The sequence below is a fragment of the Dermacentor andersoni genome, chromosome 11, assembly GCF_023375885.2.
Source record: "Dermacentor andersoni chromosome 11, qqDerAnde1_hic_scaffold, whole genome shotgun sequence".
Lineage (NCBI taxonomy): Eukaryota > Metazoa > Arthropoda > Arachnida > Ixodida > Ixodidae > Dermacentor > Dermacentor andersoni.
This window is the reverse complement of record NC_092824.1, coordinates 61,333,547-61,359,785: the sequence shown is the minus strand read 5'-3', so window position 1 is coordinate 61,359,785 and position 26,239 is coordinate 61,333,547. Positions and strand designations below refer to the sequence as shown.

At 48.3% G+C, this 26,239-nt stretch overlaps 1 protein-coding gene across 2 annotated transcripts in view; it reads left to right on the top strand.

The window, feature by feature from the left end:
* Positions 1-26,239, top strand: part of Keap1 (kelch like ECH associated protein 1) — a 36,420-nt gene that overhangs the window by 2,627 nt on the left and 7,554 nt on the right. The window contains exons 3-9 of one of the 2 annotated variants that reach the window (XM_050167259.3): positions 955-1,233; positions 1,876-2,025; positions 14,592-14,870; positions 19,215-19,448; positions 20,482-20,648; positions 22,663-22,868; positions 25,611-25,787. In XM_050167259.3, coding sequence (XP_050023216.1) covers positions 955-1,233; positions 1,876-2,025; positions 14,592-14,870; positions 19,215-19,448; positions 20,482-20,648; positions 22,663-22,868; positions 25,611-25,787 — 1,492 coding nt within the window. The remainder of the gene's footprint in view (positions 1-954; positions 1,234-1,875; positions 2,026-14,591; positions 14,871-19,214; positions 19,449-20,481; positions 20,649-22,662; positions 22,869-25,610; positions 25,788-26,239) is intronic. The other variant, XM_055064812.2, reaches the window with a different exon arrangement.

Genomic DNA, 26,239 nt, shown 5'->3' with positions numbered 1-26,239 from the left:
GCTATATAATCTTCTGTCTGTCCGTACATGATTTGCAAATTGGGTGCTGTTGCAGTTTGGTGCCAGCTTAAAAGACAGGTGCATTTATAGGGATTGAATTTCACATTATCCATGAAGCGATTAATATGGGTGTAGTTAGTCTGCTTGAGACCTTGTGTTTTAAGAACAGTAGGGGAAACATAAATGAAGCTATGGGGCTTTGGGAAAATAGTAAAAAAGCGGCTGGAAGACTTGTGACGCAAGGAAAGGGTAAACGTGTAGGGACAGCAAACTCTTTTATTTTGAATAACGCAACATAAAATGAAAATCTGGGGACTTACGTGCTGAAACCACGAATTGATTATTAGGCATGCCGTAGTGGAGTATATCTGATGAATTTTGAGAAATAGAAAAGAAGTATTAAAAGACTAAGATGCATCAGAGAGGTAAGAAAGGATGAGTTTGGTGACATGTGCCACCGTCTGGTTTCCAAGAGGTTGCTCCTTTCTGCATTAGCAGCAGCAGCATGATCCAGGTATTAATCCTCCCTGACGATGATGGAGGAAGCAACAGGAGCCTTATTACATTTCCTCAAGTCGGCAGGTGCGTGCATCCATTTATAAACCCACTGTCCACCATCACACTTGCGTACAACTAGTGCTCTCTCTCTGTTTCCTTCTTTCTCTCTTATCACCGCGTTATCCCCTCCCAGCAGCCCAGGGTAGCAAACCAGCCATTCATCTCGTTAGCCTCCCTGCTTTTACTTTCTACTCTCTCTCTTCCCCCCTTCTTTTTTTTTTTGGAATGAAGGTGCAACAACTTCGCTGATCTTTAATCAGTGCTTCTACAGGGTCGCGTATGTCTAACAGACATTTTCTTTTCTTCTTTCCCTCGTTCTTTAGTTTTTCTCTCTCTTCGTTAAATTTCGTCATTCCACTTCTTTCGGCCACTCTTCCTCTGCCTGTGCCAGTATAGGTGATGGACCTGATGCGTCGCCAGGGCTTTCTCTGCGACGTCGAGATCCGCGTCGGCTCGGAGTCGTTCCCGGCGCACCGGCTCGTGCTGCTGGCCATGTCCCCATACTTCCGTGCCATGTTTGCTGGGGGGCTGCGCGAGGCTGCCATGCCCGTGGTGCAGATACAGGGCGTCGGACCGTCGACCATGGCGAGTGTGATGCGGTTTGCCTACACTGGCTCCATCTGCATCGACCAGCGAAACGTGTGCCAGCTCCTGCCAGCCGCCACCATGTTCCAGGTCTGGCGTCGTGGAGCACTGCTTTCCTAAAGGCACCGAAGACGGCTGCCTTCAGGAACACAGTGTGCAGAATTTTTGTGCAGAAGGCCGACGTAGTCGCAACCACGCAATTTAAGACAGACAGGATCCCCGTGCTGGCTTACATAAGGTGGTCCAATTAAGGTCCTTTCAATTCCAGCTTTGCCCAGATGGCACTGAAATACACTTGTATTTAGAGTTACATGTACAAGCTTCCTGGTAACATATACAGCAACCCTGCTTGCATTTATAGTGTCTCGATGTCCTCCTCACCCACTGCTTGAGGAGAAAATCCAGGCACCCTACTTGCATTTTGGCGCTAGTGTTAAAAGCTAGCGGGTGAGAAAGCTGAGAGAGACCTGTTGAAAGGCGCAAGATAGGTGAGGAGGTGAACGGCTGGAGACAGCACGGTAGAGAGCTAGGCTTATAAGCAGGATACCCCAAATGCACGACAATATACACGTCCCAGCAGCACTGCCGTAGTCGCTGCACTGCTATACCTGGACATACATCGAACTTGGTCTACAGCAACGATAATCTCTAGATAAATTAATGTAATATAAATAAGGGGCACAGCTGGTTGTTCTCACAAGACGTCATGCTATGCAACGCTGGCCTCCCCAGGTGAACCATATCATCGAGGCCTGCTGCAACTTCCTCGAAAAGCAACTCGACCCGAACAACTGCATCGGCATCGGTGACTTTGCCCTACAGCACGGCTGCACCAAGCTCTACATCAAGGTCAACGAATTCATTGACCAAAACTTTGCCGCCGTGAGTATACAGTGCGCAGTATGCACATACAGTCTACCCACGTTACACCGGACTTTCGGATATAACGGACCATATTTCAGCCTTAGTTTGTTCTACCTATTTTATTAACGCAATGAAATTTGCTTTTAACGGACCACGCTACAATGGACTATCGGCTGCAGTGGACAAAATTTGCGGCGATCTTTTTTCAAAATCGAGCGTATAAAACATACTTTTGGCGTATCGACGCGGTATGACAACTGACTTGCGAGGGTCAGCTGACGCTCGCAGCTCAATATCGCACATGTGAGGGAGGAAGGTGGAGTAGAAACGCGCCATCCTCTTATAGAGGGGGGGTAGGTTCTACTCCGGCGGCTGCTGCTTACGGTGTGGCCTCTGCATGTTGAAAGCGATCTGCGATGTGGACGAAGTGTTGCCCAGTGCCGGTAGATTTGTATGTGCTGTGCTTTTGACGTTTTTCATGTTGAAGAGAGACAGCACGAAGGTCAATTCGCTCGCTTCTGCTGCCGTGGTTATCTTGCTTAATTTGCTATCGCAATCGATGCTTCGCCTTTCAGGTGAGACTGACTTTTTTGTGTTTTACTTTGGACTCTTAGCAATACTTTGCACTCTTTGCAATAAAGTTGTTAGACATCGCAACAAAAGTTTCGGAAGGGAGACGTTTTGGATAACACGGGTGCTTTTTGTCGGATTATCGGGGTCCTTTGTAACGAGAATTGACTGTATTAAATGAAGGCTGTTTGGCTTTTCCACAGCCAGCCGCATCTTGTTAAATTCGCTTGTCATTTTTTCCAGGTTATTATTGCGATAGCAATTATATGGACAGTACAGGCGCATTTTTGCCGTCGGCATCGCCGTGACGTTCCGTATAAAGTCTAAGGGCGGTCACATCGTCACCGCGTGCTGTATGCTGTATGTGTGAGTAAAAGCGCGCGAGGGGAACCGACGATCACGGCTATCTGGTGCATGCAGGGGAGGAAAGCTGAGAGGAAACGTGCTGTCTTCCGTCGTGCGAAAGGACGTGGGGGGGATGGAAGAGAGGGAAGGAGAGGGCTGGCATTGTTCTCCGGCAGCAACTGCATATTTCGCAACCGCACGCAAGGGAAACCTATGGTCGTGGCTCAATCTCACGCGCGCAAGGGTGGAAAGCGGAGAGGGGGCGACATTCTATTCCGGTAGCAAGTGCATTCTTTGCGTGGTCGCATGCACCCTATCTTGGAAGCGATCAGCAGACGACTCATACCTTCGTGCATGCTGTGTTCTCGTTGATCAGTCTGCGTTGAAGCTTCGTTTGCTGCTGCTGCTGCGCTTCCTCATGCTAGCGTTTTGACAGCGAGTGTCTGCGGCGATCAAGTGTGATGTGTTCGTGTTTGCCTGTGCACGCTAGCACCATGCTTGTTAGTTTAGTTAGTGAGTGAATGTTTGCAAATTTATACGGCCGATAAAACTACTATCCTTACTTCGTATAGCCGTCTAAAAATTTGCTATCGCAATCAATGCTTCGCCTTTGTGGCGAAACTGCGACTTTTTTTATTCTGTCCATATTGACACGTGTACTTGTCTTTATCGGGCGACACGTTTTGCCGCCTAACAAATGTTATCGCACAGCGCGGGACGCGCATGCATGTATCCGAAGTTTCTGGGAAGTTATCGATGCTTCTATCCGCGGTCTGTTGTCGCCGAACCTTGTGTTATCTGATTTCATCGCCTGACGCGAATGGTGTAGAACTATGTGGAAGGCACGCGGGTCCCAACGATTAGTCTGGAACATTCGATGACTGCTCTATAAAAGCCGACGCGCTTGACCCGCAGATCAGATTTACGACGATCGCCGACTGTGTTCGCCGCTCTCGTTGTACTTTAAGTGTAGCCTGTTTTGTGGGCACAGGTTCGCCCAATAAAAGCTAGTTTTTGCCTTTCACAGTTTTGCTACTGTGTTCTTTGACGTCACGACCACGTGACATCTGGTGGAGGTGCTTTGCGTTCATGTACCGGACGCCCCCACAAAGCCGTGACCCAAGCCCTCACTCGGAAGACACCAACGTCGCCAAGAACCAGCGAGGTAGCCGCAGGCTGCAAGGACTGCCCCCGGAGCACGGACTTTTGCCTGAGACGACTAGGAAGATGGCCACCACGTCCACACCAATGGCAGCCCCAGCGTCACCCGTCGTGCTGCAGCAGCCCAGGGAGCCTCCGACGTTCCGCGGTTCAACTTTCGAGGACCCGGAAAGCTGGCTTGAGACGTACGAGAGAGTCGCTACCTTTAACAACTGGAACAGCGACGACAAACTGCGATATGTCTTCTTCGCTTTGGAAGACGCGGCCAGGACGTGGTTCGAGAACCGAGAAGCCACCTTAACGACCTGGGAACTTTTCCGAAGCGGCTTCCTGCAGACGTTCGCAAGCGTCGTACGCCGAGAACGAGCCCAAGCGCTATTAGAAACCCGGGTGCAACTACCAAATGAGACCACCGCAATTTTTACAGAAGAAATGAGCCGCCTATTCCGCCACGCCGACCCGGAAATGTCCGAGGAAAAGAAAGTCCGCCTACTCATGCGTGGTGTGAAGGAGGAACTTTTTGCCGGGATGGTACGAAGCCCACCGAAGACCGTCGACGAGTTTCTTCGCGAGGCCACCAGCATCGAGAAGACACTCGAGGTGCGAAACCGGCAATTCGACCGCCGCACGAACGCGACAAACTACGCCGGAGTTCAGTCACTGGCCACCGACGACCTACGCGAGACTATCCGAGCTGTCGTGCGGGAGGAGCTACAAAAGCTGTTCCCATCATCCCGTGCGTGAGGAACTCCAACAACAACTTGGAGTAGCCCCTGAATCGCCGCAGCCTGAGCCGCAAGCGATGACCTACGCCGCCGTCGCACGCCGTCAAGGTCCCCCTCCGCGACCGCGCCAGGGCCCTGTCACGCCGCAATTCCGTCGTCCGCCGCCGCCGCCGCCGCCGCCGCCAGCACGACCACCCGTCGCCCAGCGCAGCTACCCGAGGAAGACAGACGTTTGGCGCGCTCCTGACCACCGCCCGCTCTGCTACCACTGCGGGGAAGACGGCCATGTGTACCGCCGATGCCCATACCGGGAGATGGGACTGCGAGGTTTCGCCGTTAACGCGCCGCGGCCACAGATTGGCGAACGACCTCGCGATATCGCCGACTACCTCGCCGCCACTCAGTGGAGCCCTCGACGAGCTTCTCGTTCGCCATCACCAGGCCGCTACCTGTCGCCGCAGCGCCGACCATTCACTGGCCCAGCCCGGGGCCGGTCAGCGAGCCCATATCCGGAAAACTAAAAGCAGCAACCGATGGAGGTGCGGTTGCTGTTCGTCGAACTGACGAAGATCCTCCGCCGCCGACGAAGACGACGAAGCAACCATCTCGACGACCTAATGACGACACGCCGCTGTCCCGACGAAGTCAGGAAGCCAAGACTACACCAACGAAAGACGACTTGACGACGCGACGTTCAAGCTTCAGTTCAACACGACGCAGCCGTGATCCGACGCCAAGACCCAACTGCAACGCCAGACAAAGAACCACCGACCTCGACGTGCTTCTCGACGGCCACGCAGTTACCGCCTTAGTGGACACAGGGGCCGATTACTCCGTCATGAGTGGACACATCGCCGCCCAGTTGAAGAAGGTTAAGACTGCATGGGAAGGCCCTCAAATTCGCACCGCAGGAGGACACCTCATCACGCCGACTGGAATCTGCACGGCAAGAATAACCATTCATGACCGGACTTACCCTGCCACTTTCGTTATCCTCCAACAGTGTTCACGAGACGTCATTCTCGGTATGGACTTCCTGAACCAACACGGCGCAATCATCGACCTGAAGTCACAGTCAATAACGCTGTCGGAAGATAAAGCGATACCGCCGGAGAGCCCTCGTAGTCACTACGCCTTGAGTGTGCTCGAAGATCAAGTGAGCATCCCGCCTCGCTCCAGCATTGTTATTTTGGTCGGCACCGAAACACCCGCTGACGTAGAAGGCGTCATCGAAGGTGACCAACGTCTACTGCTCGACCGTGAAATTTGCGTCGCAAGAGGGATCGCTCGACTGCACGGAGGAAACACGAAAGTGTTGCTCACAAATTTCAGCAAGGAGTTCAAGCACATCAACAAGGGCACGACGATCGCATACATCGAGGAAATTGTGGAAAGCAGCGATGCCTTTGTCCTCTCGGATTCTGTCGCATCTACCCCGACGACCGTAGTTCCCGAGCCAGACTTCGACATAAGTCCAAGTCTCCCCGTGATTAAGCAGCAACAGCTCAGAAGTCTGCTTCGACGATACAAAGGCTGCTTTTCGACGTCATCGAGGATTCGACAAACACCAGTCGCAAAGCATCGCATCATAACCGAAGAATGCGCTCGACCACTGCGCCAGAGCCCTTACAGAGTTTCGACGCGGGAACGTGAGGCTATAAGAGAACAAGTCGACGAAATGCTGCGCGACGACATCATCCAGCCGTCGAAAAGCCCGTGGGCATCCCCTGTTGTCCTGGTAAAGAAAAAGGACGGAACCCTACGTTTCTGTGTCGATTATCGTCGACTGAACAAGATCACGAAGAAGGATGTATACCCCCTCCCACGGATAGACGATGCATTAGATCGGCTCTGCAACGCTAAATACTTCTCGTCGATGGACCTCAAGTCTGGCTATTGGCAAATTGAAGTCGACGAAAAAGATCGCGAAAAGACCGCCTTCATCACCCCAGACGGCCTCTACGAGTTCAAGGTTATGCCATTTGGACTGTGCTCGGCGCCTGCAACGTTCCAGCGCGTGATGGACACGGTTTTAGCAGGATTGAAGTGGCAGACCTGTCTCGTTTACTTGGATGACGTCGTTGTCTTCGCCGAAAATTTCGACGATCACCTTAGGCTGCTTGCAACAGTACTCGAGGCCATCAAGTCATCAGGGCTCACTCTGAAGCCAGAAAAGTGCCGCTTCGCCTACGATGAGCTTCTGTTCTTAGGCCACGTCATCAGCAAGTCTGGAGTCCGCCCCGACCCGCAGAAGACAGCTGCCATCGCAAAGTTCCCGCAGCCCACCGACAAGAAGGCAGTGCGTAGATTTCTTGGCATGTGTGCCTACTACAGGCGATTTGTCAAGGACTTTTCACGCATCGCTGAGCCGCTGACACAGCTAACTAAATGTGACATCGAGTTCAAGTGGGAAACGCCGCAGGCCGACGCATTTGAAGAACTCAAACGACGCATGCAGTCGCCGCCCGTACTTGCGCACTTCGACGAGCTCGCCGATACCGAAATCCACACTGACGCCAGTAGCCTAGGCCTCGGTGCCCTCCTAGTCCAGAGAAAAGATGGACATCAACACGTGATAGCTTACGCTAGCCGGTCGTTGTCAAAAGCGGAAGGCAATTATTCCACAACGGAAAAGGAATGCCTCGCCATCGTTTGGGCTACAGCGAAATTTCGCCGCTACCTATATGGCAGGCCATTCAGAGTGGTCAGCGACCATCACGCGTTGTGTTGGCTAGCTAACTTAAAGGACCCTTCAGGATGGCTGGCACGGTGGAGCCTCAGACTACAAGAATACGACATCACTGTAACATACAAGTCCGGTCGAAAACACTCAGATGCCGATTGCCTATCACGCGCCCCCATTGACCCGCCGCCGCAAGATAACGAGGATGACGACGCCTTCCTTGGAATAATAAGCGCGGAAGACTTCGCTGATCAACAACGAGGGGACCCGGAGCTAAAAGCCCTTGTCGAGTATTTGGAAGGGCACACCGACGTTGTCCCTAGGGCATTTAAGCGTGGATTATTTTCGTTCACGCTTCAAAACAACCTACTCGTGAAGAAAAACTTTTCACCAGTCCGCGCCAACTACCTTCTTGTTGCTCCGTCGGCGCTGCGTCCAGAAGTACTGCACGCCTTACACGACGATCCAACCGCTGGGCACCTCGGGTTCTCCCGGACGCTGTCGCGAATACAGGAAAGGTATTACTGGCCGCGTCTTACCGCCGACGTCGCCCGTTACGTCAAGACATGCCGAGACTGTCAACGACGCAAGACACCACCGACAAGGCCAGCAGGCTTACTACAGCCGATCGAACCTCCTCGTCGACCATTCGAGCAGATTGGGATGGATTTGTTGGGGCCGTTTCCGACGTCAACATCCGGGAATAAGTGGATCGTCGTGGCGACGGACTATCTCACCCGCTTCGCTGAAACAAAAGCTCTGCCGAAAGGCAGCGCAGCCGAGGTGGCGAAATTTTTCGTCGAGAACATCCTGCTGCGACATGGCGCCCCAGAAGTCCTCATCACCGACAGAGGAACGGCTTTTACAGCAGAACTCACCCAAGCCATTCTGCAATATAGCCAGACAAGCCACAGGAGGACAACTGCCTACCATCCGCAAACTAATGGTCTCACGGAGCGCCTGAATAAGACCCTCGCCGACATGCTAGCGATGTACGTCGACGTTGAGCACAAGACGTGGGACGCGGTCCTGCCGTATGTAACCTTCGCTTACAACACGGCGGTGCAAGAAACAACACAGATCACGCCGTGTAAGCTGGTTTACGGCAGGAACCCGACGACGACGCTTGACGCCATGCTGCCGCACGTCACCGACGAAGAGAATCTTGACATCGCGACCTTTCTCCAGCGCGCCGAAGAAGCCCGACAACTCGCCCGCCTACGGATCAAGAACCAGCAGCGTACCGACAGCCGTCACTACAATCTCCGACGACGCTTCGTCGAGTACCAGCCCGGTGACCGTGTTTGGGTTTGGACCCCTATACGCCGACGAGGACTGAGCGAGAAACTTTTGCGTCGCTATTTCGGACCGTACAAGATCATCCGACGTATTGGCGCACTGGACTATGAGGTCGTGCCAGACGGCATTTCGCATTCACAGCGAAGTCGCGCACGACCTGAAGTGGTGCACGTGGTGCGTCTTAAACCCTTTTACGGACGCTAACGAACTTTCGTTATTTTGTTTCTTTCTTTGCTAGGAGTGCTTATTTATTACTTTCGTTTGTTTGCAGCATCGGGTCGATGCTTTTTAAGAGGGGGGTATTGGCACGTGTACTTGTCTTTATCGGGCGACACGTTTTGCCGCCTAACAAATTTTATCGCACAGCGCGGGACGCGCATGCATGTATCCGAAGTTTCTGGGAAGTTATCGATGCTTCTATCCGCGGTCTGTTGTCGCCGAACCTTGTGTTATCTGATTTCATCGCCTGACGCGAATGGTGTAGAACTATGTGGAAGGCACGCGGGTCCCAACGATTAGTCTGGAACATTCGATGACTGCTCTATAAAAGCCGACGCGCTTGACCCGCAGATCAGATTTACGACGATCGCCGACTGTGTTCGCCGCTCTCGTTGTACTTTAAGTGTAGCCTGTTTTGTGGGCACAGGTTCGCCCAATAAAAGCTAGTTTTTGCCTTTCACAGTTTTGCTACTGTGTTCTTTGACGTCACGACCACGTGACAATATAAACAACTGTGCGGACAAGTAATTCTGCTGTAGATAGGAGTGAGTGACCTGTTATTATAAAGTCAGACATTGTTATGCTTGCATTGGCACGCTAAGATGAAGAAAGAAGAAGAAAAAAAAAACACGATGCCTCAAGCGACTTGATAATTGTCTCAAACACTAAATTATTACGCTAAATTCAAAAGTTGCACAACAGGTGACTTTAACCGAGACTATAAGGAGGCTAATTATACAATAAGTCGGCTTAAAGGCAATTGGACATCGTTATCTGAGCATTATTTCTTCCTGCAATATCTCACCTCCTGACATCCCAGTTTGCGATGACATCCGTCCAAGACCTAATAAACTAAACATTAAAGAGGATGAGGGCGGAGGACGGGAACCAATAGACTCGTTATGCCAGCTTTTGTAGACTTTTCTTCGTAAGTGACACCCGTCTCTCGGAATAAGGTGTGGAATCGGCTGCACAAAAAGAGAATTCGTGATCGCCTCAGCACCCAACATTTTCTAACACAAGAAAAAAAGAAAAAGACTGTAATCATTATACATTGTGCAGTTTCCCTTCAACTACACTTGGGCACTTTAAGTATGAACCATTATATCCTACCCCCTTATATATTTGCATTGTTTACAATGCCTACATGATCATCATTCTTTTTAGCCACACTGTTCTTTTCATAATTTTAACAGCAAGCTGCTTTCTTTTGTACCCAATTAAATGCACCCCGGCGTCCATATTACTTACAATCTCTCCTGGAACAAGCGTGTCAATTATACATTGCTAAATTAATGTTAATCTCATGCATGCTTGGTTTCCTAGGTCGCAGTTTTTTTTCTGCCACCGTTATACCGCCAAGCCTTTATAAAACGTTAATGGGGCCCAAGCTTGAGTATGCGTGCACCAATTCGGGTCCAACTCGGGCGGCATTTATACAGATACCGCAGAGCAAGTTTTTAGCAGAGCAGCTCGCTTCATTTCGTCGAATTTTTTCTCATCAGTATGTTGTGTCAAGAATGAAATAAAGCTGTCATTTACTGCAATTACTTTCTCGCCGCAAACTGCTACGTCTTGTCTTTTGCACAAGGTATATTTGATGAATCCCATCCTGATACTATATTCGGCGACAACCTAAAGATTACAAACTCGCTCCACCCACAAAAACGCAGTGCGCGCCTGTCCTTCACCTCTGAAAGAGAGCCAAGCTAGCTGGAGCCTGCTCACAGCTTAATGACCTTTCTCTGCTAATTTATGGGCTAATTGGAAAATAAAAGCTCACTGTTTCAGTCTAAAATATCTTTGGCTGAGCCATGATACAGAATAGCACATATAATTTGCCTTGGATATTCATACTTCATCCTAAAAGTAATGACACAAAGACAGATGTGTACGGGTAAAACAGTTGTTTTAAACAAGCAATATTGCTTGGGTTGTGCACAATTGCCAGTTCACTCTGAAGGACAGGCACATTGCTTGCTTGTGGGTATAGCTTGTTTGTAATCTTTAAGTTGTCACTGACTATAGCTGTCCTATCATCCATTATATATATAGGTTGTCCTACGTAACTTCAGCCAAAGTTTTAAAAATGAAAGGTACTCCAGACGTGTGTTGAACCGAATGCATAATGTTGGCACTGGCCTAGAGTTATTCAGGCAATGTTTTTTTTTTCCCCTTAACTAACGGATTAGTTATGTTTAATTAATCTACTTTTTAAGTATAGGCTGCAGACTCCAAGTGTGATACACAGAGTTGTAGAGCATCTTGAGAAACCTCTCTGTAAATTGTTTCCAACACGATATATCTCACGTGGTCCTTTCTTCCACGTTCCAAAGAAAGCCAGTGAAATATGAAAAAAACACCACATTACGGGGCGCTTGTGCACTGTTATTGTGCTGCTCTCAAGCGTGCTATGGATAAACAAGGTCAGTTGCAGCGAGACTGGCCCGCGACAGGGCGTTATGCCTTGTGTAGGTATCTGGGCATGTGGCTCTTATCGCACGACGGTGCCAATGCATATTGGTGTTGCATTATAAAGCTTTTCATGACCACAAATTTTTTTTTTTTTTTTTTTTTTTGTAACAAGCAGTTTATCTCGAACATAGTTGCACCACGTTGTATCATCTTGCGCAATTGTCAAGCTTGCTTTACACTGTTTTTTTGCGCCCAATTTAATCTCATTACCCCTTTATAGTGCAAAAATATTGTTTGTTTAGGTTAACACAGGACTATTTCGGTTCAACACACTTTCAGACTACCAGAGACAACTCAGAAGACATCACTTCATCAGCATGGTAATGAAAGTATTGTTATAAAAAAAAATGCAGGAATGCCTGTAAACATTTTATTGCACCTTTGCACATCAACCCTCCTCCCCCTTTTTTTTCGTCGTAGCATAATACTTATGAGGCTCTGACAGAACGAACAATCTAGAAAATGGTGATCTAAGCAAAGGTTGTCACCTGATTTTATCATGCTAATTGTCATCGCTGGATGAATCCCACCTGGAATATGTACTCGGTACCCATGGCAGGAGCAAATGAAGAAAGGGTTACGCTGAGCCGACTAACTTGCAGGGGCAAGCTGTGTCACGACGGGAACAGTTAAGTTTAATCAAAACTACCTTGCTAACGTCAGCACTGCGGCACAGGACTACATAACTTGTTTTGGCCACTAATTTTGTCCGCCTTCTATCAGACGCTCCAGACTGCATTTTGGGACAGTGCTGCTGAAGCAGTGCGCATATTAACCCTTTACTGCACAATTTTTTGTTTCCTCAAAATATTATTCATGGAGTTGTAGGGAAGCATAAAAGTAGCTGCACTCTCTTGGAAACTAACTTTAGCGAATTTCTGTAGTATGGATTTGCAGAAAAATGGTATGTTGCATATTTGCAACAACATGCAAATAAGGAAGAAGTTGAAATAGAAAGATAGGGCTTTGTGCGATTCATACTCAGATGTTTATTTGCACGTGACGATCATTGGTGCACTTATATATGTTTTAGTGTGGAACAAAAAGAACCAATTGTTTTTGTTTGTGCAGCACAGGTGGTTCCCACACTTCGTGTAGTATGTCATGCAGATTCCCACATAGCCAGGAAACAATGCAGTGCTTTCGCGTTATTGTCAAAATTTAGAACATAGAAGCACAGATGTAAGGTTTGGCCCTTGACAACGGGACATGCCAGCGTGCGGATGCACCGCATCCTTTTGAAAAAAAAAAAGGAAATTCGACCAGAAAACATCTTGTGCACATATTGAATCGAGACGTACTTACACTCTTGGTTATCGTCACTCCTGGAAGGGTCGCTGCCTTCACTGTCAGGAGGAATCGCTCGGCCATAAAAGTGTTTGGGAGCCATTTCACTTTTCCCAAGAAAGTGAACCATGCACACATTGTTGCAATTGCGCAACACAGCAATGTTCCGTCGCCAGGAATGAACTATTCCGAGAAAACAAAGTTTTTTTTTAATCTACAGAGTCAGGAGGATGTGGAGCTTAGCGTAGGAATTTTTTTTTGCGCTTTGTCTTATAGAAAAATACATTTACAATTGGCAAAAGTTACCTGTATCACTGCTCGCGGGCACGTGCAGCCTCCGCCACGTTTGTTTTGCTAGAAGATGCGAAGGATGAGCACAGATGGCAACACAGGCGCCGTTTTTTAGACGAATGTTGCGGAAATGCAACAACGTGTACAGGCAGCTCCATACGAGCTTTGCTTCTGTTTTTAACGCTGTTCGTCGGAATGTTGCGTAAATAAATGCTACAAGGTGCAGTAAAGGGCTAATGTACCGCAACGACCACCTCATTTCCTGAGAATGGCATCAAACATCTTTCATGATGTGCTTAACGCCCTGTTCAGCTACAAAACTAGAATGTCTTTGGCCAACGGAGCTGGCGACCGAACACACAAGCATGCACTGGACAAACAGATTATTACAGTGCATACATGTAATAGCTGAAGGCCAAATGCTGCAGTTCATTATCGAAAAAGGGCCGGCAAATCACTATAAGTGTGCCGCAACAATGGAACAGCAATGTTGAGCAACCAAAATCATATATGCATGCGTACACACTGATGACTATAGCAGACAATGTCAGGAGCAATCGACAGTAAGTGTGGCGACGACGGTGACTCCGCTCGATTTCGCAAGAAATAGCGTCCTCGAACAATACCTGTATACTGTTACTGATATACTGACATACTGTCAAACCTGCAGACTCTCATTTCAAAAGCTCGAACAGAGCAGCTCAGCCGACAGGCACCAAGTTGCCTTCACCTAGCAAGCAAGTGCACGGCGCTTTTGCGGAGACCCCCCTTTGACGTCACACGCGAAAGGGCACCACTGGAAGATCCTGGGGCTAGTAGGACAGCTTTTGTGCACCGAGTTTTCAACTACCTTGTTTAGTTAAAGAGGCACCAAAGAGCAATAATAAATCGGTCTCATAATTTAAAACGCTATATTCAATCATTTGGCAGGGTCAGTTTGATACTATTTAGTGGAGAAAGTTTTGAAACATATATTTTGTTTCATTTATACTAAGTGCGCCGAAATGTCAGTGCCGTTGCATCAGTGTGACGCCACAGATTTCAATGTATTGTTTTTCTCTCATTGGCGCAGGTAAAGTTCTTAACACTTGCTGTAATTCTTCTTTCGTGTGTTTAGAACACAGTGTATCTTATCTTTATCGATTATAACCTGTCAGAGTCTGTAATGTCGTGGTGAGCTAGTCGAGAGAACTCGCCTTATTTCTTTTGTGTCTTCTCCGACTTGCCAAGCCTCTTCTCAAGGTGAGCGTGACTTCCTTGCTATCGTGAGACCATAATTTGCTAATAGAGCTTATTATTACTCTGTATCCTAGGTTTATCCTAGTTTATTATTACTCTGTATCCTAGCCTGTATATTGTCCATCTTTATTAGGGCACTTATTTCTCATAGCCCTTGTGCTTCTCCGGCACCGAACCGAACCGATCACTGTCTGTCCATTTGTGACTTTGTCTGTCTGTCCATTCGTGTCTATTCGTCCATTTCTGCCTGTCCGTCTGTCCATCCGACCAAACAACCCTCCCTTGCCCAGGTGTCCGAGGGTGAGGAGTTTCTGGGCCTGACCGCGAGCCAGCTGGTGGCCTTGGTGCGTCACGACGAGCTAAATGTGCGCTGCGAGTCAGAGGTGTTCAACGCCGTGCTGCGCTGGGTCAAGCACGACGAGCACCGCAGGCGCGCCAAGATGGCCGACGTGCTGTATGCGGTGCGCTGTCACTTCCTCACGCCACGCTTCCTGATGCACCAGCTGCAGACCTGCGACCTGGTGCGCAGCCTGCCCCAGTGCAGCGACTACCTGCACCGCATCATTCAGGTACATGATCTGCTCGGACATGCACTCCAGTCTGTGCCTCTTAACATGTGCCCCTTTCAGTTCAAGATGTTACAACATGGCAGAAAAGCACGGCACTTATATTATGCAGCGACGGTCGCGCCTGCAAGATATACGATGCGGACATTCAAACGAAAGCCCGCATGCCCTTCTTGGAGAGAGCTCCTCTCCCAGGCAGCAGAGGCGACGTCAATGCTGTCGCCTCGTATACATCTCACGTACGTTGTACACAAGTAGGGAACAGCAATGTTTACACTTGTTCCCATGGAAGTGGAATGCAAAAGCACTCGTGTATACTTAGAGGTCCATTCGATTCAACGTGCACTTCGGGAACTAGTTCACTCCAGTTCAGTGCCCATTATTGTTCGTGCACAATTGGCAAGGCGCGAACCCTGCAGTAACGCTGCACTACATTATTCTAAGGAGTGCAGGGAATGGCGCGCGAACTCCTCATCCATGAAATCTGCACAGAGTGAAGCCAATGGCAACAATGTGCAGATACCACCATGTTGAACTGGCGAAACGAATAGTGAAGCACAGCACCTCGGGAACTAGTTCAGAAAAGTGCAGGCAAATCGAATAATAGCAAAAGTTTAACCAAAGCCCTCTAATGCGGTATTGATGGCCACTGAGTGGTGCTGGGGGACGCCAAAGCCGTACACATTTGAGACTGTTCAGGCGCTTAGCGTTTAGCCCGCTGCGCAAACACGCATGCATTCTTCAGTGGCATGCAAGCACCGCTATAGGGAAGATGGCACGGTTTCTGGCACAGTAGAATTAAACACTGCATGATGAAGCGATAGAAGGCACAGAATTTTTATGACATTTCGCTTACATTTGCGTGAAGGCTCATATTTTATGCTAGATCGAGTAAGTCTCCAATGGCTCTCATGCAACAACTGTTCTATTTTCTTTCTTGATGATGGTTTCATTTTAAGATGGCAGTCGATGCTCGTTAATTCAGCCGGAATTCATTAGACCTCTCACTTAATTCAAACACACTGAAACCGTCCGCCAAGATACCGTACATTGTTATGGAAGAAAAGCTTGTTTAGCTAGTTCAGTCTGACTCATGCCGCCTCCCCTCCCACCATACACGCTGCAGTTATTAAAAGCTTTAAAACACCAGAAACTCAGCAGACGGCTCTATTTCTTCACTCACCGGAAAGCAGTAATTGATTACTTTTTGAAAATGAATGAATGATTCAATGAATAAATAAATATATGAATTAACTAATTGATTAATTAAAGGAAGGAAAGAAAATTTCTACTCACCACAGTGTGACTGTCTGGTGCAACCTGCTGATGCCTCAATGACGGTCAGTAGTGGGTGTTGGTGGCAAAGGAGTCAAAATACAGGGAGATAAGATCGAGAGGATAAAGAGAATAACTATTTAAATATACACAACAGATCTACTAGATAAAAGTTATACATAGTTCGCTTGCGGAGTGACTTTCTCTAGAGAGTTTCATGTGCCCTTTTCTCTGAGATAGTAGACAGTTTTAGTTTACCGCACGCAACTTATAGCGTATGCTATACGCTAAGTTTAGCGTACGCTAAGCAGCGCACATTTTCTACAGTTTTAGTTGGCCGGCGATATCTTCCGATCTGAGAGGCCATATGCTGTCGTGGCTATTTCCCGCCTGTAGTGATAGGTGGCGCTGACATCTCGAATGTTTCTTTCGTTAGGCTTCGACTCGTTGGAGACGAGAAGCGATCTCGAAAACACAACGAGGTTATCGATAATACTCTGTCGTCGAAGCGGCCTGAGACTAAGCGAAAGCTGTTTACACAATCATTTGTTACGAACGAAGTGCATTTTACAAAAGCAACGCCAAATTCAATTCGAAGCGGGCAGCCAGGACCGCTGCCATGTTTCACGCAGACTCCGCAAACCACGCTAAAACGCTAATGCTAACTCGTTTGCGTTGCGTTCGCCCGCTATACCCGCTATTTCGTTTAGTTTTCAGCGCATGCGCAGTGACGACCCGCTATTTTTAGCGTACGCTATACTAAAACTGTCTAGTGACTGTCCATGTCAGTGGAGAATCTGTCGCCTTTGCGTCACACACACAGTGCAGAAATAGGCAGCATGCCGCATATAAGTGCATGCTGTTGTCTGTTTTTCTTCGTCACGTCTTCTTACGCGTCTTACGTCTTCTGTCGCGTTTATCTGCATATAACGACGGTGCAAAGTACACAGTGCGTGTGCATATACGTGTGTGTCAGGCAGGTACCCAGGATTTTTTTTTCAGAGGGAGGTGGAGGGGGCCCAACCCAAGGTAACCTTGCTTTGCTAATGAGGGGGGGTACCTCTACTAGTACAAATGTGAATAATGCCCACCATTCGCCATAAAAACGCATAAACCCACGAAAGAGAAATGAAATAAGGTGTATTTTACAGGTATGCCTGTGCGATGCACCTCTCCTTTACTTGGCAAACAAAAAACCACGTCAAATGGACTCGCACAGGAAAGAAGCGCAGGAATAACACTGCCAAGAACAAGTAAAGATGCGAAAGTGTAAAATAAACATTACTTTAGTAGAATAGAACTTAAAGAAACAGCAGTTGGCAACGAAGGCACACGGACCGCACAGAGTTGTGTTACTCCGCCAGTCAATCACAGAAGCAAACAAAATCGTCGTCATGCGGCCTTTTCAATATTGCATCGTACTTGATACCTCTGGAGTGTGTGCTGTTCCTGAGTCTTTTCATCAGCGGAAGCAATGAGGTGTGCAACATACATGGACGTATGGGGTCTGAGCATTTCGCTCTCCAAAAGTCTGCGATGCAGTTCATTTCACTGCTGAACCCGTTTTACTCACGAAACTTCGCTGCCAACTGAAGTGAAACTTCACAACAAATAGTTGTAACGAAGCATGCGTTTTATTTCAGTTCAATAAAGAATTAGGCTTTCACCGTTCCATTACAATAGACGAGTGAAAACGTACAAAATTATGCCCTTATAACTATTTTTGTTGTTACCACTTTTTTAGGTAACAGGGAATGTTTGAAGTCCGAACTGTTTGCAGCCTCGCTGAGGAACGGTGGCTGGCGGTTATGAGGGCGTGGGCGGTGCCTCATTGCAGACTTAAGTTGTATCCAACTGTAGTAGCATTTTTTGAATTAGCTCTGGAAGAATTATGCAGAAATATATATTTACGGAACAATCACAGTTCTTTTGGATCTCTCGTTTACTGCTCTAACAAGTTAAGTGCCACAACCGACTCGTATTGTTATTTGGGAAGTTACGTAACGATGCGTGGCTGTCAGTTGCGTACAACCGCGTATGGCGCACGAAGCTGTGATTCCACATGTACTGCGCCCACCGCAGCAGGTTAGAAAAACATCTACATAAGCACAGCAGAGAAGTGGCTTTGTTAGGCGGCTCGAATGATAACTGTAGAAGCGTCATTCAGAACACATGGAATAGTCCTCCACTTCCGGTGGCGTTTTCTCTACTTCCTTTTTAAATAAAACAATCTTGATCCATAAATATTGTCATAAACAACGGTTAAATTTGTCAATTTTCGGTTTTCCTTCCTGTTTGGCTGTTGCCTTGGCTCTCTGCCTTAGTAGATCGCTTAATTTCTCAAATCCTTGCGCCTCTTGTTTCCAGTTGGCAATTTTGCATGAAAAGAGCTGTACAATTAGGGTAAAACCAAACTAGTTAACAGGTGACAGTCATATTACCAATGAGTTTAAAGGTTATTGCAGGGTTTGATGATGGACGCTGTCTCGCATTATTTTATTTTCCACCTTATCTAACCCATATCACGGGTATATGGTTCCGAGGATCTGTCAGCGTCACGTCAAGCCATCACTCGATGAAATAATGAAACAAAAAGAAAAGTTAAACGCAATTGGCATTTTCTTTGGCGGCAACTCGTTCCACGTCCGCACAGACAAGCTGACCACGAACTGAATCCCTTTCCTGGTCCCTGGATCAGTCGAAACGAAGAAGGTTAAACTAACGAAGCAACAATGATGCACACGACTTTTGAATAGACGGTGACAACTGAATGCATCAGGAGCTAATTGCGCAGGCACCGAATTGATGAGGAAACTGGCCTTCATATCCCAGGAGAGGTCGATAACTACCGCCATCCAAAAGGAGTGAAAAATCCAGTAAATGTTGACCGCCCAATAGCTGTCAAGTCTCAACATTGATTTGGTGGCGCTTTAGGAATATTTGTGAGAAGTGGTGCTCTGGGCAGGGAGGGGGAAGGGGGTATGCGTCTTAATTTGGGGTGGGGGGAGGGAGGCCCGGGCCCCCTTCTTGGGTACGTGTTTGGTGTGCGTTACACATCCGTGCATGACGCAGGACCTGACGGGTCGACGCCAGTACACGGTGACCCAGCGGCTTCCGCAGGTGGCACAGGTGGTCTACTGCGTGGGTGGTTACCAGCAGCATTCGTTGGGTGCGCTCGAGTGCCTCTGCCCCCCGCAGCAGTGGTTCCGACTCGCGGAGCTTGGCTGCCCGCGCTCGGGCCTGGGGGCCGCCTTCCTCGGCGGAAAGCTGTATGCGGTTGGAGGGAGAAACAACAGCCAGGACAAGGTATGCGCCATAACGCCCGTGTGACGGCCGGCGGATAGAACCACGCTGTGTGCACTGTGTAGCTTTGCATAAATGCACCCCAGTAAGAAATGATGACAGAGACGCTTGAAGGGAAGCTAAGAGCCGAGCAATGAGCATCCGAACTTAATGTTATGGTTGTACGTAATGTCTAGAGGTTAAAAACATGAGGGGTATGTATCGGTTATGGAGTATGATGGTATACCTGTGTAGGTTAGGGTAGGAGAAATATGTGGAGCTGGAAGTTTGTGTAATGCGTGGAGCAGATAACCGGCGGTGTACTAGAGAAATTGAATGGGTTGCAAGCGAAATAAAGCCTGTATAGAGTACGGCAGTGAACCATACAAAGTGATGCAATTGGGAAATGTTGATTCGGTTGACGACAGGAGTAATGTAAAATTAGGTGTTGATGACATTGTAAGCTACACCACATGTCTGTAAATACGCGGGAGATTCCTTCACGTAAGCGTGAGGACAAGACTGTGTGTCAGGTCCAGTTTTATTGCGCAAGCAGATGGAGCAGCAGAGGCATTTGTCCTGCAGCGGACTTAAGTAGGCTGACGATGATAGGCAGTTTATTAATCGGCAAATAATATTATTTCAGAGCGGTGCCTCTTCCTTTCCTTATTTGACGATGTCAGTCTCTCATTCAGACCTCTCTGGTACCACACCTCCTTCACGGATCATACTGAATGTCATTGGGCTTGCCTGAACGCTCTGAGGATGCCTCGATGCTAGTGGAGAGACGAGCATGCTCATATTCGTACACACGTGCACAAAGCTCGTGCAGTTCTCGAAATGCAACTGTGGTATTTGGTACACCCATAAAGACTGTTTAGTTTACTGCACGCATTTTGTACGTTACTCACAACGCGTAACCCTGTGAAGCAGAAAACTCGCGATCGCCGTCGACGGCCGCTTAATCTTGCATTGATGTGCGACATGAGCGCGTCACATGGGGTGAAGAACAGGCAACGGAGCAGCATCTTTGTGCAAGATGGCCGCCATCACGCAGAGCTACGACTGCGCCTCGGTAGACTGCTACGACCCGGTGGCGAACGTGTGGAGCACCTGCACCGACCTGCAGGTGCCTCGAAACCGCGTTGGTGTGGCCGTGCTCGACGGGCTGCTCTACGCCGTCGGTGGGTCGTGCGGTGCCACCCAGCACTACTCCGTAGAGAGGTGCGCACCACTCCGGTTGCACTATGAGTATACAGTCGAGCGCCTCTGCAACGAGTGCCTCCATACAATGAAATTACCTGTATAACGAAGGAATTATTAATCTGTCCGTGTTTTATTGTGAACGCTGCATTGTGCGACCTTCAATATGAAGTGACCCGCATAACGAATCATTTCAAAGGCCCTGTAGAGCTGTGGTAAACGAGACGGACACACGTCTTTTCGGTAACGAGGTCTAGTTTATTCTGTCAAAAGAGAGAGAAAAGAGGGGGCGCGCGCAGCGCGCCGGAAGTGGCGAGGGCTTTACAGAGAGAGGAGAAAAGCGGGAGAGGGAGCATAGAGAAGTGCGGTGCGTGGACCTAGTGCGAAAGGAAAGCAGTAAACAAAGCGATCAGAAAAGGGAGCTCGTGCACGACGTTCGGCGCAGTGAGTCGGATCATGTGTCCGTGTGCCTGGTGTCCAGCACTCGCAAAGGTCCGCTTATGGGAGGCCCATGGGACGCCCCGTGGAGTTGTTTATGGCTGCGGGGATGGTGCGCAGCTCCATCGCCGTGCCATAAAGACTTAAGTATCTGACCGAAGATACATGCCGAGTTCATCACGGTACCGCAATTAAAAGGAAAGCGATCACGTGTGTGGAGAAGGACGGAAATCAGGCCACATCACGGGCGTTCGGAGTTCCCGAAACTTGCGTACAGGATTGGCGGAGGTGTTCTACACCAGCGGCTGCTACGTACAGCGCGGCCGCTCGGCCCCTATCTTGAAAGCGATCTGAGACAGAGACAAGAGCATCTAGGTGCACCGTGCTGTGTCCTCGTTGCTTAGTTCGTGTTGAAGCGAGAGGCCACACAAAGGTCAATTCCCTCGCTCCTGCTACCGCACTTCCTCACTCCCGCGTTTTGATAGTTTCTGCAGTCATTGAGTGAGGCATGCTCATGCTTGCTTGTGTGCGCGTGACACAATGCTTGTTAATTTAGCTACTAAGCATATGTTCAAAAGTTTATACGGTCGCTAAAACTACTGTCCTTACTTTTCATATAGCTGTCTACTAATTTGCTATCGGAATCGATGCTTCGCCTTTCGGGCGAAGCTGTGACTTCCTTATTTATTGCAACTTTAGTGCATTGGGAGTAAATCTTTGTTTTTCCCAAATGAGAGGAAGTTGTATTTGTGTATGAAAGAAAGGTGCACGGTGATGTAAAGGATTATTTCTTTATTTTTTAGGTCACGGCATACGGGTGCACGTTACAATCGAGAGCGTGTTTTGTTCCCTTTATTTTGGTCGTGGAAAACGGGTGTGCTTTACAATCGAGGGCACGTTAGAATAAAGGAAATACAGTAGGTGTTTCACCGTAAGACCATGCATTCTCTCGTATGCACCAGATGGCGCGTGATATATATATATATATATATATATATAGACACACTCAAACTGAAATTTTAATGCGGCATTTTGCGGCAAGTGGGTTCTTGTCTCGGGCTCGCTTGGGGCCTTTTCAATAAAAGGAAAAAATAAATAATGCAGAACACAACCAATGATATTTGTCCCCGTAAGCAAAGTTGTCTTAATTTTGGAGCATGGTGCATTGAAACACAACACATGTGATATGCTCAACGTGGAGGTCTCTTTATTTACGGATTACGACATGTACGTGGCTTCAATAAAGTATACACATAAGACGTGTACTTAACAGCTTCCATGTTGACAGTTCGTGTGTGCATAAGGTCATGCCCTTGTACACAAACACAAGGTGCGGCGTCACATGGCGCATTCCTCTTGCAATGAGGTGATGGAGGGTTTATTTACTTGAAAAAGACGTAGAAGTAAACAAATAGGGTATAACCTAAGCCATCTAAGGCATTACTCAGTTTACGGCGAATTAAAGCAGGAACCTTGGGAATGTTTTTTGCATTCAGCCTTCGTTTAAATCCGGTTGGTAATCGAACCCGCGACCTCGCAGATAGGAACAGAACTCCATAACCATGTGCACTGGGTGGTCATGCCCTGCTGCATGCAGGTATGACCCGGCCGAAAATAAGTGGACGTATGTGGCATCCATGGCGCGTGCGCGCATCGGCGTCGGCGTGGCCGTCCAGCGTCGGCTGCTGTACGCCCTGGGCGGGTACAATGGCCAAGCAAGGCTCAGCTCGGTCGAGTGCTACGACCCGGACCTGGACCAGTGGTGCGACGTGGCGCCCATGAGCACCTGCCGCAGCGGTGCCGGTGCGTATGTTCTCCTGCGACTCGAATACAGCTATGGGACATAGTCTCTCTTCAAACTGTTTTTTTTTTTTTGTCTACTGGTACAGTCGAACCCACTTATAACGATACCGGTTTTAACAGTATATCGGTTATAACAATGAGAAGCTGCTGCACCGTCAACGTTTGTATGTTTTGCATGGTGAAATAACCCACTTACTACAATGACCCAATGCCGCATTATCGGTTGTAACGGTGAAGTCTGGCTGCTCAGTCTCTGAACCGAAAGGTAGTGAAATGTGAAATTCTTAAAACGAAAAAAAAGAAAACGAGAAATTCAAGTCGCTGCACGATGGCCCGTTGCTCGAACGGCCGCCACACACTCATTTTCCAGCCTTCTCCACGCGCCTCTCTCGCGTCGCCCTTCCACCCCTCTGAACACGAATGGGCTGCGCCCATATCTCTATGCCGCGCCTCCCTCCGAAACTCGAATGGACTGCGCTGCTCACATCTTGCTCGCTTGCTCCTCATTCAGTGCAGTTCTGCAAACAGCGTAATCACCTGTGTTTGTCTTTGTTGGTTTCGTCAAAATCGTTCCTGGCCGCGTGGTTTCTCAGCCTCTTTTGACTCGTCGCCGAAACGAAAGATGACTGACCCTCCCACTGATAATCGCCAGTGCACAATGTTGCCGGTGAAAGAAAGCGCACTGCTATAGGTTTGGAAACTGAGTGCTTCTAACCAATGAGGCGATCGTCGCGAGCGTGCTTACATCAGAGAGCGACGGTGACAACGGCAGTGATGACGCAGTAGGGCAGGCTGCCTCAACGTTGTCCTTACAGGAGGCCCGGCAGATGATTAAGTCCCTCCGAGGCTTCGTTTTCATGAGGAACCTCCTGCTGCCCTATGTGGAGCACCTGGATACCTTGGAGAAGGATGTTGTCAAGGCTGATGGACATAGGGTTTTCTCGTGCAATGCAGTGCGACGTACGTGGTGAGACGCTTGTGGTGATCTCGCTTCAGCATTTCTTCTGGATTTCTTAAGATGACAGGCTGCCGTGGCAACCTCCTCGCATTCTTTAAAAGGCCCCTTTAGGGTCCACTAAAGCGCGGCCTTGGCGATGGTCGCATATAGTTTGCCACCCGTGACCCCTCTTTGCAGTTATAGCAATGCCATTCTTTAACGCCAACAGCCGTGGCTTGTTACACAGTATCGGAGGAAGCAGTTAAACAAGTGAGCACAATCAGCAGCCGGATGAAGGAAGGTGGTGGGGAGGGGCACTGGCCTCCCCGCCATTATAGTTTGCTAAGATCAGCTCTGCCATCCCCCTATTTTGATTTTTTCATGCAACCTGGTTTTAACAATTATCGATTATAGCAATAGAATTTTCATGGCATTTGAATATTGTTATAAGTGGGTTAGGCTGTATATGTTATGAAAGCGAAAAAAAAATCCTTTTTATTAGATTTAAATGCCAGGGTTACATGCCAAAAGCTGCATCCCCATGTGTGGGGAAGAAGTATAACCATCGCCTCATGTTTGTTATACGGTAAAAACTGCATTTCATTGCCCTAACCGCAGAGATGAAGATGGAACTACGTGTATTACATAGCCATGTTGCTTTTTCACCCGGGATTCTCACACATTATCAAAGAATTCAAAACCCACTTCGAGGTTGCCCTCTGCCATCTATGACAACACAGAGGTCTAGATAGATTTAGTGTTAAATTTCTCAGAAGCAGGGGACAAGAATATGACTGCACCATTTCTGTACAATTCTACGTGCACCTAACTTCAAGTACAGAATGAATATGTTGAGTAATTGGCCTTATAGGAAGATATAGACCAGAATTTGTAACGCTGCAGGAGGCAGCCATCCTTAGTCGCGAGGACCGCGATAACGCTCAGCCCGTTCTTATTGCATGCATGCTGCCAGGGTTCGTTCGCCATGGCTTTGTATGTGTTGTATTGATTAAAAATAAATAAATCGATAGTTTCCCCTTAACTGCACGTGTGTGGTAAACCAAGCTCACTTCGGTGGCAGATGGTATCGTTTACGGTAGTAGTGTAACTATGCTAAATTACTAATAATTTTTTTTTTTTACGGCGACGAATTTTTGCAGAGGTAGGCATCAGTAAAAGTGCTATAATGATTATGTAATTATGTAATATATTCTAGTAACCGTTGTGCAAGTAAATAAATATTTATTGCATCTGTTGTAATTGTAGAATGGACATGGACAGAATGCCTGGCAACCTGGTCTCCACCTATAGTACATATAGGAATCATGGGACAAGTATACTTTTCCAAGTATCCTTCCCCATACTTGCAGAGAAATGCATCTGCGTTACAGCTACATTTCCGGAAAAGCTTTCCATGCTCACTGCGTAAATTTATAAATGTGTAAGTATACATGCGTGCAACCTTAGGTAAATAATGAGGCCATAGATGTATCGCACCTTTTGATGCTCATCACCGAAACAAAGCCGTCTATTCCCTCCACCGCACCCTTCTCAAGAAAATTGGCACTTCTTCCCTGAAGCTGTTAACGCATGGAAATGCTTTCAGAATGCCCCGTTTCAGCTGCGCCAATCTTTTTAAGTTCTACTACTGGTCTTTTCTGTGTTCGTAACCATGCCACAGAAAGGGGGCGCTCACTGTGTGTATATAGCATAGAGTTATGTATAACCTCCCTTTATGGCTCCCTAAAGGGAGCCTATACAGTAACTCTAGTATACGTACCAGTATACATACGGTCAACTCGCAGGCGTGGTAGCCGTGGAGCGCTGGATCTATGTGGTGGGGGGCTACGACGGCAGCAGCCAGCTGACCTCGGCAGAGCGCTACGACGTCGAGCGCGACCAGTGGGACGTGGTGGCCTCGATGAAGGAGCCCCGCAGTGCCCTCGCCCTCGCACACCTGGGAGGAAAGATATACGCGCTCGGTGAGCATGCGCGCTAGCCCAGTAGGGTGGCGTTCCGGACGTCGTCAAATTCCGCCATATTGTAAAATTGTGTAATGGCGGCATTTTGAGCCAACCAGAGCGGCCGTACGCAGCCCCTCTGGACCAATCAGAGCTGACGATATGGCGGAGTTCGCCAATGTCCAGAACGGGAGCACAAGCATGGGCACTGTCAACTTCTGCCATGCTGTCGAATTTGACAGCTTCTGCAGCTCTGTTTGGTTCAGATGGCTGCTTACGACCACTCTGATTGGCTAAAAATGCTGTCATCACAGGATTCAACAATATGGCAGAATTCGACAGTGCCCAGGTTGGCACTGCCCGTCCCGATTACTTAGAGTGATTAGTGTTACCGGCTCATGACTGACTTGTATTTGTCCATGTAGCCATTTTCTTCATCCATTGTAACACATTACACAGCTCAATCTTTTTTT